The 11,728-nt window shown below is 51.1% G+C and overlaps 1 protein-coding gene across 6 annotated transcripts in view; it reads left to right on the forward strand.

Annotated features, from left to right (window-relative positions):
- STX3 (syntaxin 3) overlaps nucleotides 1-11,728 on the forward strand; it is a 41,847-nt gene that overhangs the window by 25,514 nt on the left and 4,605 nt on the right. For 2 of the 6 annotated variants that reach the window (XM_032879113.1, XM_032879115.1), the window contains exons 4-10: nucleotides 2,143-2,217; nucleotides 3,688-3,755; nucleotides 5,414-5,522; nucleotides 6,593-6,666; nucleotides 6,856-6,990; nucleotides 8,709-8,819; nucleotides 10,289-10,402. In XM_032879113.1, coding sequence (XP_032735004.1) covers nucleotides 2,143-2,217; nucleotides 3,688-3,755; nucleotides 5,414-5,522; nucleotides 6,593-6,666; nucleotides 6,856-6,990; nucleotides 8,709-8,819; nucleotides 10,289-10,372 — 656 coding nt within the window. In that variant the 3' untranslated portion in view covers nucleotides 10,373-10,402. Of the gene's footprint in view, nucleotides 1-2,142; nucleotides 2,218-3,687; nucleotides 3,756-5,413; nucleotides 5,523-6,592; nucleotides 6,667-6,855; nucleotides 6,991-8,708; nucleotides 8,820-8,940; nucleotides 9,435-10,288; nucleotides 10,403-11,728 lie in introns of those variants that run through there. The other 4 variants (XM_032879112.1, XM_032879116.1, XM_032879117.1 and 1 more) reach the window with 4 other exon arrangements.

Below are 11,728 nucleotides of genomic sequence, written 5' to 3' on the forward strand. Positions count from 1 at the left end.
AGTGTGTGTGCCGCCCCACACTGTGGACACACTGGGTGCTCTCCATTCCCCTTTCCCAGCCTGAGCTCACGCCCCCAGCGCGGCCAGCTCTTGTGTTCGTGGTCCTGCGGAATCCACGTGGCTCTGCTCTCCTCTCCTTCCCATCCAGCCTCTCTCATGACTGCAGTGACGCTGACTGCTTCTCACGCCCACCACCCTTAGCGGTACCTTTGTATGTGCTGTTTCTCCACCTGAAATGCTTTTCCCTGTCCCCAACCAGATCCTGCCAGATCAGGGCCACCTTTTTTCCATGAAGTGTCCTCCCATTTGTTGCTGCCACCTCGGCAAACTTTCACATTTTTAGAGTGGGGCTTGAGGCTGCATTTTAGGTTCCTTAAGGACAAGGAATGAGCCAGACAGTATTATCTTGCTCTGAATTGATCAGTGGCTCCCTAGCACCTGAAGGTTAAAACTGGAACGTTTCAGTGGAGCATGTTGGAATTGTCTCGGTCACATGCCTGCCCTCCTCTGTACTTTTTCCTCCTGCCACGCTCCCCACGTCTCCCATACTTTAGCCAGATTGAACTTGGGCTGTTCCCCAAATAGTTCTTGTCTCATGTCTTTTACATGTTGTCCCTTCTCCCAGACACTCTGCTCTTCACCTCCTTTTCTGCCTGGTTAATACTCCTCCTTTCATCAAGACGTGGTCTTACTGTCATCTGTCTTTAGAAGCATTTCCAGATCCCTTCAGGCTGTGCGACGAGCCTCTTCATCACCGTCCTGTGCACACCTTGACCAGAACTCACACCTTACTCCACACTGCACATAAGAACAACAGATTGATTCGTCCGTTGTCCCTTAGTAGACCCTGAGCCCGGGGAGGCAGGATCTCTATCTTCTCTCTGAAGGCTTGGTGTCTAGCTCAGGTCCAAGCTTGTAGCAGGGGCTGAAACATGGTTTCTGAATGAACAGTCGTGGCCAGTGCTTACTTTGCTCCATAGATCCTAAAATAGCATTGTGCACGTAGTAGGTATGTCATAAATATTTGCCTGAATCTAGTTGGCATCCCTTTTCTCAAAAATCCCATGAAACTCTCTCTTACCTTTGATTTGAAGCCATCATGGTAAACCAGATGATTTTCTCATAATTTAATTTTGTGTGCCGGAGAATACTTGGGAAAGCTTTTTTTTTTTTAAAATTCAACTTAAAGTCAGTTAACATGTAATATATTGTTAGGCTCAGGTGGAGTTCAGTGATCATCAGTTGCATATAACACGCAGTGCTCATTACATCAAGGGCCTTCCTTCCCTCCCCTCCAGCAACCCTCAGTTTGTTCCCTAGAGTTAAGAGTCTCTTACGGTTTGCCTCTTTCTCTGTTTTTATCTTGTTTTTCCTTTCCTTCCCCTCCCCTATGCTCATCTCTTTTGTTTCTGAAATTCCACATATGAGTAAAATCACATGGTATTTGTCGTTCTCTGACTCACTTATTTTGCTTAGGATAATACTGTCTAGATCCATCCATGTTGTTGCAAATGGCAAGATTTCATTCTTTTTTTTTTTTTTTTAAGATTTTATTTATTTATTTGAGAGAGAGACAGTGACAGAGACCATGAGAGAGGAGAAGGTCAGAGGGAGCAGACTCCCCATGGAGTAGGGAGTACGATGTGGGACTCGATCCCAGGACTCTGGGATCATGCCCTGAGCTGAAGGCAGTCGCTTAACCAACTGAGCCAGCCAGGAACCCCAAGATTTCATTCTTTTTGATGCGAGTAATATTCCATTGTGTGTGTATGTGTGTGTGTGTATGCACATGAGCGCACGCGCACCCCACATCTTTATTCATTCATCCGTCAGTGGACATCTGTGCTCCTTCCATATTTTGGCTGTTGTGGACATTGCTGCAATAAGCATTGGGAAAGTTTGTTAAAAGATAGCCTGTAGGGCTCCAGCTGTGGGGGTTTTAATTCTGCAGGTCTGGGACCAGAGTGCCTAGAAAAGTGCCTTTTAAATAAGCTGTCTGTGATTCTAAGGACAGATGCCTGGGAGCATCCCAGGATAAATACTGCTGGGGGAGGGAACCTGAGAAAGCTCCCACCTCCTCTTGATTGGTGAGGCTCACAAAGCAATTAGTCTAACTGATCCTGCTTGCCTTTGTTTACCCAGAAACCAAGGATGACCTAGAGCAGCTCACGACCGAGATCAAGAAAAGGGCCAACAACGTCCGGAACAAACTGAAGAGTACGGAGGGAGCAAAGGGAACAGGCCAGCCCCAGCACCACCCTCTCACATCCACGGAGCCCAGCACCACCCCCTCACTTCTGCTGGGCCCAGCACCACCCCCTCACATCCACGGAGCCCAGCACCACCCCCTCACATCCACGGAGCCCAGCACCACCCCCTCACATCCACGGGGCCCAGCACCACCCCCTCACATCCACGGAGCCCAGCACCACCCCCTCACATCCACGGAGCCCAGTACCACCCCCTCACATACACGGAACTCAGCACCATCCCCTCACATCCACGGGGCCCAGTACCACCCCCTCACATCCACGGAACCCAGCACCACCCCCTCACTTACGCTGGGCCCAGCACCACCCCCTCACATCCACGGGGCCCAGTACCACCCCCTCACATCCACAGAACCCAGCACCACCCCCTCACATCCATGGAACCCAGCACCACCCCCTCACTTCTGCTGGGCCCAGCACCACCCCCTCACATCCACGGGGCCCAGCACCACCCCCTCACATCTGTGGGGCCCAGCTTTTCAGGACCAAAACGCATCCTGATAACACTTGTCCCATCTTCCTTTGCGGTTTGGGCACTGCCCCTGAAAGTTTGCCTGTCCTGAAAGCAGGACTGCAGTCGAGATGGTGCAGAACTGAAGTGTGCTGCCTGCTGCTGAGTCGTTGTGTGACTTGGTGCTTTAACTTAGTCCCTTGACTTTTCTCTTACTCGTCCCATTTCCGAGCGCCTGCATCCCTGTGGACAGAAATGCTGGAGCTGTCTAGATGCAGAACATGTTATTATTCAGTCTGCAGTCATTTCTTGGGGGGCCAGGTCTACACCACTTCAGTTTAGACCTTTGTTCAGTGAGACCGCGGTCACAGACTGGGTACCCCTGGGGCCAGAAAGGTCCCTTTCTTCCAGCTGCACTTTTGCCCCATTGGTTTGGGAATGCAGGCTGTTGGTCAGGGAGTGGAGGCAGCACTTACCATTTCTTCCCCCCAGACGAATCACAGTCCCTGTCTTCTTGCAGAGGGGGAGGTGGCTAGGGGCAGCCTCCAGTAGTAGCTGGGAGAGTGTGCAGAGCCCTGTGCTTTCTCATCCACTGCCCACTGGGTGGGGGAGGTGCTGTCCTTACTCCGTTCTGCACACGAGAGGACAGGAACTCTAAGGTGACATGGCCTTCCCAGAGTCACACAGCTAGCGAGTGGCAGGGCAGGGATTTGAGCCCAAGCCTCCTGCTGACAGAGACGCTTGCTGTTAGCTGGGCCAAGGTACAGTCAGACAAGACCTGGTCCAGTAAAGGGTGTGGGACGTGAGGCCTCTGGCTCCCTGGTGAGCTGGTGTGTCGGGACGGTGGATGCCTGCTGTGTCTACATCTGTGGGCTGGGTGTGTGAGGGGGTGCGGGAGCCTTGAGCTGTGCGTCTTGGAGGAGAGAAGCAGTGATGTTGCCGGAGTAAGCTTGCTGTGCTCCGCAGGTATGGAGAGGCACATCGAGGAAGATGAGGTCCGGTCGTCCGCAGACCTTCGGATTCGGAAATCCCAGGTAAGAAGTTCCCTCGTCATTTCATCCAGTCTTAATTTTGTTGTTGTTGTTGTTCTTAGCTGTGGAGCCTTTTTTTTTTTTTTTTTTCTTCCAAAGTATGGTTCTTGTTTGGACTCATTTGGAAGAACTGGTAAAGGATTGCTGCCCAGGCTGAAGCAGGAGAGGGGCCGGAGTCTAGGCCTTGTGGCCCCTCTTCCACCCGGGGCTTCTCTAAGGAGGCCCTTAGAGAACTTCTGAGGGTCCTCCCCGGGCGCAGCTGCAGAATTTTTCGCCTCCTGAGGGCATGGAGGTTTTCTCTCTGAAGATTATGGTCATTAGTTGTCCAGTTTGGAGTTAGGCTCTCTGGTGGTGATCAAAGATATGATCCATGTCCTCAGAATTGTCAGTCATGTTCAAGTGGCATGAGGAGGCTGTCACATAGGACCCAACAGGAGAGCGGTGGGAAGACTCAGTGATGTGCACGGTGCTCTCAGCATTCACAGAGCTCAGGCAGAGTTGGGGGCAGTCAGAGGGGGCTGGGCCTTGGGTGGGCAAGAGTGGCAACGTGGACAGGCTCAGGGGTAGAGAGGTTCCTTTAAGAGGCGTGGGGACAGGAGTGGTGGTTATGTTAGTAGCAGTTGTGGTAGTGATGGGGGTGGGGCAGGGGTGAGGGGCAGGCATGGAGAGAACAGCCTGTCTGGAGAGAAAAGTTAGTTGTGGGCTCGTGGCCATTGAGGTTTTTGTTTTTGTTTTTTTATTTGATAGACAGAGATGACAAGTAGGCAGAGAGGCAGGCGGCAGAGGGTGGGGAGCAGGCTTTCTGCTGAGCAGGGAGCCCGATGCAGGGCTTGATCCTAGGACCCTGAGATCACGACCTGAGCCAAAGGCAGAGGCTTATTAAACTGAGCCATCCAGGTGCCCCATGGCTGTTGAGTTTTTATCAAGAAGTTAGCGCTGTACTTCAGAGATCTTTGAATACCTGTCCGGGGAACCAGATAGCCTGTGTCCATTTCCTTCAGCTTGCAGTCTGTTAGGAGACAGTCTGGGAGCCTCCTGAAAGCGGGACCAGAGTGGGGGAGGGCCGAGAGGCAGGTGGGTCTCTTGCTGGGCTTCTGCAGTGACTTCGGTCTGAATGTGCGTGCTGCAAATACTGGTGATTTTGCAAAGGTGAAGCCAGTAGGCGTTGATGTGGAGAGGTGGGCAAGGAGGAGAAATCATGGTGAAGACTGGAACACAGGCACAGGGGGCTGTTGAGCGAATGCATTGCGTTATAGGCAAGGGAAGATAGGGAGGTCAGGTTGGGTAAGAACTCAAGAATTTTGGCAGGTTTTGGATTTGGAAGGGAGTCTGGCAGCTTTATAAAGCAAGCCAAAGATTGTGCCAGAAAAAGGCAGCTAGTCATGTGGATGCAGGGCTCTCCTTTGGCCTCAGGATTACCACGTGAGGTCAGCAGGCGGGCAGACAGATGATGGACACATGCCTTGGTAAAGGTCAGCAGACTCTCCTGATGGTGTGAAGTTAGGAAAGCAGAACGCTGAGTCTCATACCTGGTCTTTTGCTTCCAAGTCCAGTGCTGCCTCAGACTGGGCTGTGTGGGGCGACGGTGCGGGCTCTCTAACAGTGTGGGCTCCCCGGCCTTCCGCTCCTGGGGGCTTACTGCACTCGGATGGTTCCCACAGCACTCCGTCCTGTCCCGGAAGTTTGTGGAGGTGATGACCAGATACAACGAGGCTCAGGTGGACTTCCGTGAACGCAGTAAAGGGCGAATCCAGCGGCAGCTCGAAATCAGTACGTGTGAATTTTGGCGCGCCCCCTGCGCCTTTCCCTGCCACGGGCTGTCTGTCCCAAGTCGGGAGAACTGGGAGAGCGAGCAGCAGCTCCCCTGCTTGGCCTTCTGCCTGCATTCGCACCCGAGCCCAGGAGAGGCCTTAGGTTACTGGCGTGTCTGATGCCCGTTGTGGCTGAGGGTGGCGCGATGCTTTACGGGCCCGGGTTCTTTGGTTCCTGGGGGCGCCAGCATTTCCTCACGTGGAGGGGAGGCGCCTGCTGACAGTTGCTGTCCTGGGGACCTATGACATCTTTTTGTTGTGTCTTTGACAGCAGAGAACATTTATGAGATGATAGTATGGCGCCAGGTGCTGTGAGGAACATGACAGATGTGACAGACATGACGTGACATTCAGGGACTCGGGGCGCTGCAGGGTGCCAAGGGCTCTGAGTGGAGGAAGTGTGTGAAGCAGCACGTGGTCAGAGAAACACAAGTGTGTCTGGGAGTGCTGCCACCGTGCAGCCTGGGAAGAGGGAGCCCTTGGGAACAGCATGTGGGGTTCGGTGGAGGAGGGTGGGCTCCCCTGGGAACTGGCTCCCGATCCTCTGAGGCACAGTGCATGGGCCGGTCAGCTCTCTGAGCAGGAAGGGATGTGGTCAGACTCGTGCTTCAGGAAGTAACCGCGTGTCATGCTAAGGGTGCACTGGATTAGGGGAGAAATCAGAAGGAAGCAAGACACATCAGGGGCTCTCGGGGGTTATAAAGGCCACCGTCTTTAGAGTGAAGTTACAGTGTTCCCACATGGTAAAAGTTCCAGAGACCTTTTTTTTTTTTTTAAGATTTTATTTATTTGAGAGACACAGAGATAGTAACAGAGAGCATGAGCGAGCACGAGCTGGGAGAAGGAGAAGCAGACTCTTTGCTGAGCAGGGAGCTCAGGATGTGGGGCTTGAGCCCTGGACCCTGGGCTCATGACCCGAGTTGATGGCCAGTGCTTAACTGACTGAGCTGCCCAGGTGCCCTTCTCAGGGAACTTTGAATTGGTGTGCTTTGATCTTGTATTTGATGCTCTACTTCTTTCGTTATAAAGCTGGCAAAAAGACCACAGATGAGGAGCTGGAGGAGATGCTGGAGAGTGGGAACCCTGCCATCTTCACTTCTGGGGTGAGTGTCCAGGAGCTGGGATGCAAGTCCCTGTCATGGAGAGGGGAGGCTGCCGTGGAGCTCCGTGTGGTTGGTGAGGGCAGGGCTGCAGGTGCAGGGAGGTAGTGAGGCAGCGGGCTTGGCTGGAGTGTGAGTGGGGGCTGTGGCGGGGGTGCTGGCTGATGTTGGTCTTTGTGTGGCCTGTTGTAGATCATTGACTCTCAGATTTCCAAGCAAGCCCTCAGTGAGATCGAGGGGCGGCACAAGGACATCGTGAGGCTGGAGAGCAGCATCAAGGAGCTTCATGACATGTTTATGGACATCGCCATGCTGGTGGAGAATCAGGTAATGGCCGCGGGCACCACCCTGGGCAGAGGGAGGAAAGCTCAGGTCCTACTGAGAAGGGTGGACTGGAGAGTCAGGTGAGGTGCGGTGGGGGAATCATCGGGAATCTTCACATGGGGTAACAGGATCCCAGTGTCCTGGAAAGGAACGCCGTCCTGCGTCCATCTTAGCCTTGTCCTCTTGCCTGCTCCTTCTGCCTCACTTCTGCCTCCTGTGGGGCTCAACGCGCTTGGTCAAGTACTGCCTCCTTCTGTGTCAGCACCTCTTGTGCCCTTTTACCTGGGGGTGTGGGTTCTTAATGGGATGCCTTAAAGTGGTCTCCTGATGGGAACTATCTCATGGGTGACATCAAAGACAGGATCATTTCCCCAGTTCATGGTGAAAAGTTAGCTTTCCCAGAGGCTTTAATTTTTTCCCCATTTTTGTTTTCTCTTCTGTGTGTTTTCCCCAAAATTTTGGCACTTTTTGCTAAGGAACAAGAGCAGATAACAAAATGAAGGAAGGAACAGTAGGATAATATTTATGGGAACACTCGAAACACCCATGGTTTGACAGCTTATTTTGTCCCTGGGCTGCTCGCTCAAGGCCGTGTGTCCCTGTCACCTGTACATGGTGCTGGCTCCACATGGTCAGGTAGCCACTGGTCCTTAAGACGCAGTCAGAGATGCCTTGGTGACCATGTGTGCCGCTGTTACCGTGAACCCCTGGCCACTCTGCCGCCTGGGAAGGACTGAAAACTGCTCCTTGTGGAGGGCCTGCAAAACCCAACTGAAGCCCGAGCACTGCTTGGCTGGTTTCCGACAGCTGTCCCCTGCTCAGGGCCCGGCGGCCTTTCCTCTGTCCCCTTCTGGCCTTTCGGACCATTCCTTAAGTGCCCTCTTCCCTGCTCTTCTTTTTTCTCTCCTCGCGGCCTTGCTGAGGACTTGGTTTGAGAGTCGAGTGCTGGTAAGTGCCTTTCTCTGCTTACAGAGTGCCGTCAAGCAACGGGTTGGGTTGAGGCAGGTCCTGGTAGGGGAGGGGCATTCCCATCCTAAGATGCTCAGAATTAATTGGAGTGACCAGACTTCCATGTCAGGAAGTAATCGCTGGGAGGTGGTTGGGAACCTCACCAAGAGACTGTTGTCTCTTAATAACCTCGTAGATGTAAGATGTAACCAGATAGCTTAGGTAAACCCCGTGCCTGTCACTTAGGGGCTTGGGAGTATCTCTTGGAGAAAGCGGGTGTTCCCAGCCATGGGCATTGACAGAGCAGCTCCCGTTTGCTAGCACTATTCCGAAGCACAAGTCCGCACACTTGCCTCGGGCCAAATGAACTTGGTTCAGGTCTGCACAACCAGGAAGAGGCCAGCATCCCAATTATGCCCTAAGATACTCTTATTTTAGTTCCTCTTCTCATATGCTTAATTAAACACAGAGCAGTGGTGGTGGGATCGGTCTTAGAACACGTATTTACCAGGCATCTTGACAGTGTGCTCCAAGTGCCCCCTGCAGTGCCTGTCCCCAGAGAAGTGGTTCACTGAGGGTTGCTTGTGTGCGTGACCACCACCAAGGACTGGGGAGCCATAGGTAATCCCATGGAAGATGGAACATGTGCCCCACACAAGACTTCCCCATGCTCCTCTTTGCACTGGGGATTATAACAGAAAGCCCCATCCCCAGTGAGCTCTGACTGTCCCGGGGCGGGTTTATGGGGTGTGACTTGTGTCTGTCCTTTGCAGGGTGAGATGCTAGATAACATAGAGCTGAATGTCATGCACACAGTGGACCATGTGGAGAAGGCACGGGAAGAAACTAAAAGAGCCGTGAAATACCAGGGTCAGGCCCGGAAGGTGAGACTCTCCAGCTGCCTTCAGAGAAGAGAGTCCATTCTCCTTGCTGTCTCTCGCTCTTTCTCTCCTCCCTCTGCCTGTCTCCTTTTCTGCTGCCACCACCTCTTGCATCCGGGCAAAGGGAGCCATGATTGACCGTATCGAGAACAACATGGACCAGTCAGTGGGCTTTGTGGAGCGGGCCGTGGCGGATACCAAAAAGGCTGTCAAGTATCAGAGTGAAGCTCGGAGGGTGAGCGCCTTAGTCTCCACGGGTCCGGCTTGCTCCTCCTCTCTCTGGTGCTCCCCACCCGTGTCCTTGAGCCCATGCTTTTTCTCTCTGTCCCGGCTTCATCCCAACACCTGTGTCAGCCTTTCCCAGAGAGTAGCTCCTTCCTTCCCTGGCGTGCCTTGCATGGATCTGGCTCACATGTTCTCTACCCAAGAACCCACACTTGAAGGCAGTTCTGCAGAGTGGATGCGTTGCCCAGTGTCACTGCTCGTCTTCTTCTGGACAGAGCTCATGATCCTTTCAGATGTCACACTTGACTCCTCTGTTCTTCAGAAACCTGTTCACTCTCCTCCGCTCCATTAACCAGGCCCACCCCTCTTTCTCTGCTGTGAACCCGGTGCTGTGCTGATCTCCATGCAACATTACCTCCTATGTTGTGGAACACCTGTTATCCCTACTTATAGGTGAAACAGTTGAGGGTCAGAAGTTCCGTAATCGGCTTCATGGTACCGATAGTATAGGAGTGGGATTCAAATTCAGATTCCAGTCACGTTCTTTCCCCTGTACCACCGTTATTCACCCTCTTCCACTGCCCCTGTTGCTTGAGGACTTCTAAGCTTGTCTGCCCACTGGGGTAGCCAGCTCTGGTGGCTTGCACTTCTTAGACTGTTCTTTTCTGACTACTTCTCCTGGGCTCTGATACTTTCGTTCTCCAGTTCTTTTTCTTCCTACTCTACCCATTGCTTGTGCAGGGATTCAAGGAGTTGGGAAGCTATTTTACCTGATGAATCCAGGCTGGCTCACAACAGGACCACAGTCCCGCTTTCTGATCCCCAGTCCCTGGACTGGGTCTGATGGGTGGACGTGTGCTTTAGGGGAGAGACAGACAGAAGTTTGAAATTAGAACTATTTGAAAACATACACTGCTTTTTGAAAAGGAAAAATTGGTCCCTTGATACCATGGCCCGTTGTTGCTAGGAGATTCCGTGGTGGTTTTTTTAATCTGTGCATGCATACAAGACTGAAGTGTGAGCTAAGAGCCGACAGAAGCTCCGTATTTCCATTTGCTGGCCTTGCTTGCCAGAAAGTCACTTAAGATATGTAAAATATCCTAATAGAATGTCTTAATGTAGAGCTATAGTCTTTTTTGGCTTGGTAAGAGGCTTTCAGTGTAGAGGTGAGAGGGGTTGGGTTTTGGATGAATTGTTATTTGGTTGTTTCTAATGATGGTTTGTTTTGTTTCTCTTATCCTCTCCAGAAATTGATAATTATCATTGTGGTAGTAGTGGTGTTGCTGGGCATTTTAGCATTGATTATTGGACTTTCCGTTGGGCTGAAGTAATGGTGGCCTGAGTGGTTGCTGCACTGAAATGTAAGTAAATGGAAGGTTCTCGGGGATTCTGGATTGGCTTTCTCTTGAGAAATTGGCTTGGGGTTCCACATGGCAGTGCTCTCCTTTTGTGATTGTCCGTGGAAAAAACAGAGCTCTCTCGGACTTTTCCATCGCCTGTGCCTTCTTTCATCTCCTTAAAATACTCCTCTGGGCTTCTAGCCCTGGAGAAACTTCTCTTCTGGGCCAGGCTCCCATTGGTTCCTCTCCTGGGGACTCTGTCTCAGCCCTTTTTCTTACACCGTGTGTCACCACCTTTCCTGACACCTGAGCACCACATTTTTGCTCCTTTCGCTCAGGAAGCATGCTCCTAATTGGGAACAATCTGTGTCCTGGGTCTGGGGTTCATCTTCTGAATTCTTGCTGACTTTGATGGATGTTGGGCTTTGCTTTCCATATCCTTTTTAGTGTCAAGAAAGCTCTGGGTTGGGGTGTGGGGTGGTGCGGTTTTGTTTGTGGCTGACGGGTTGGATTTTGAATGATACAGCAGTTAACATTTTTGAGTGTTGAGTCATGCCAGACCGTGTACTGAACACCTCATACACACATCCTTGAATCCCCATTAACACCTTCTGGAGGTAGGTACTGTTGTTTACTGTATTTTACAGGCAAAGACACTCAGGCTTAAAGAGATGTTAAGTCACAGGACAAGTTTGAACACACAGCTGATGGGGGCGCCTAGGAGAGTTCTTCTTTCTTACGTCTTAGCTTCTCTTTGTGAAACGAGGTAGCCATTTATCATTGTCTACAGAGTCTAGAGAACCTTGGAGGAGAGCGAGTTTAAAATTTAGGTTATCAGTTTCTTTAAAATCTGGTGAAAAGAATAGTGCTGACCACTGAATCAGGGCTTCATGGGCATAGCAGTATGATGGGAATGACCTAATTGGCACTGTTAACACATTTGTAACTTCCTAAATATTACTTTTCTGAATAAGGTATAGGATGTAGTGTTAACAAAAACCTCTAAAACAGAAACAGTAAACAGAATTAATTTTTAATATTATTGTTGATAACCTTGTGGCATGCTCACACACTCACACATGGTCCACAGACTTCAGAGTATATCATCAGTGATTTTAGACCCAGTCCAAAAATCCTGTGCGTCATTCCACATCACTAAAATCTTTTGGTGAATCTAATTTTCAACGCAAGGTTGTGAGTATACTCTGAATTACTTAATACTTCCCCAAAGTTGGGAGTTTTGCGATTACAGTGTTACTGTAACGAATGGTGTGATTAGTCTATATTTTTCTCATTTTTACTTTCTCTTTATTATGAAATCAGAGAATTTGAATTGCTGAGGTAATA

Source organism: Lontra canadensis, unplaced genomic scaffold (genome assembly GCF_010015895.1).
Source record: "Lontra canadensis isolate GAN:19392208 unplaced genomic scaffold, GSC_riverotter_1.0 scaffold66, whole genome shotgun sequence".
Classification (NCBI taxonomy): domain Eukaryota; kingdom Metazoa; phylum Chordata; class Mammalia; order Carnivora; family Mustelidae; genus Lontra; species Lontra canadensis.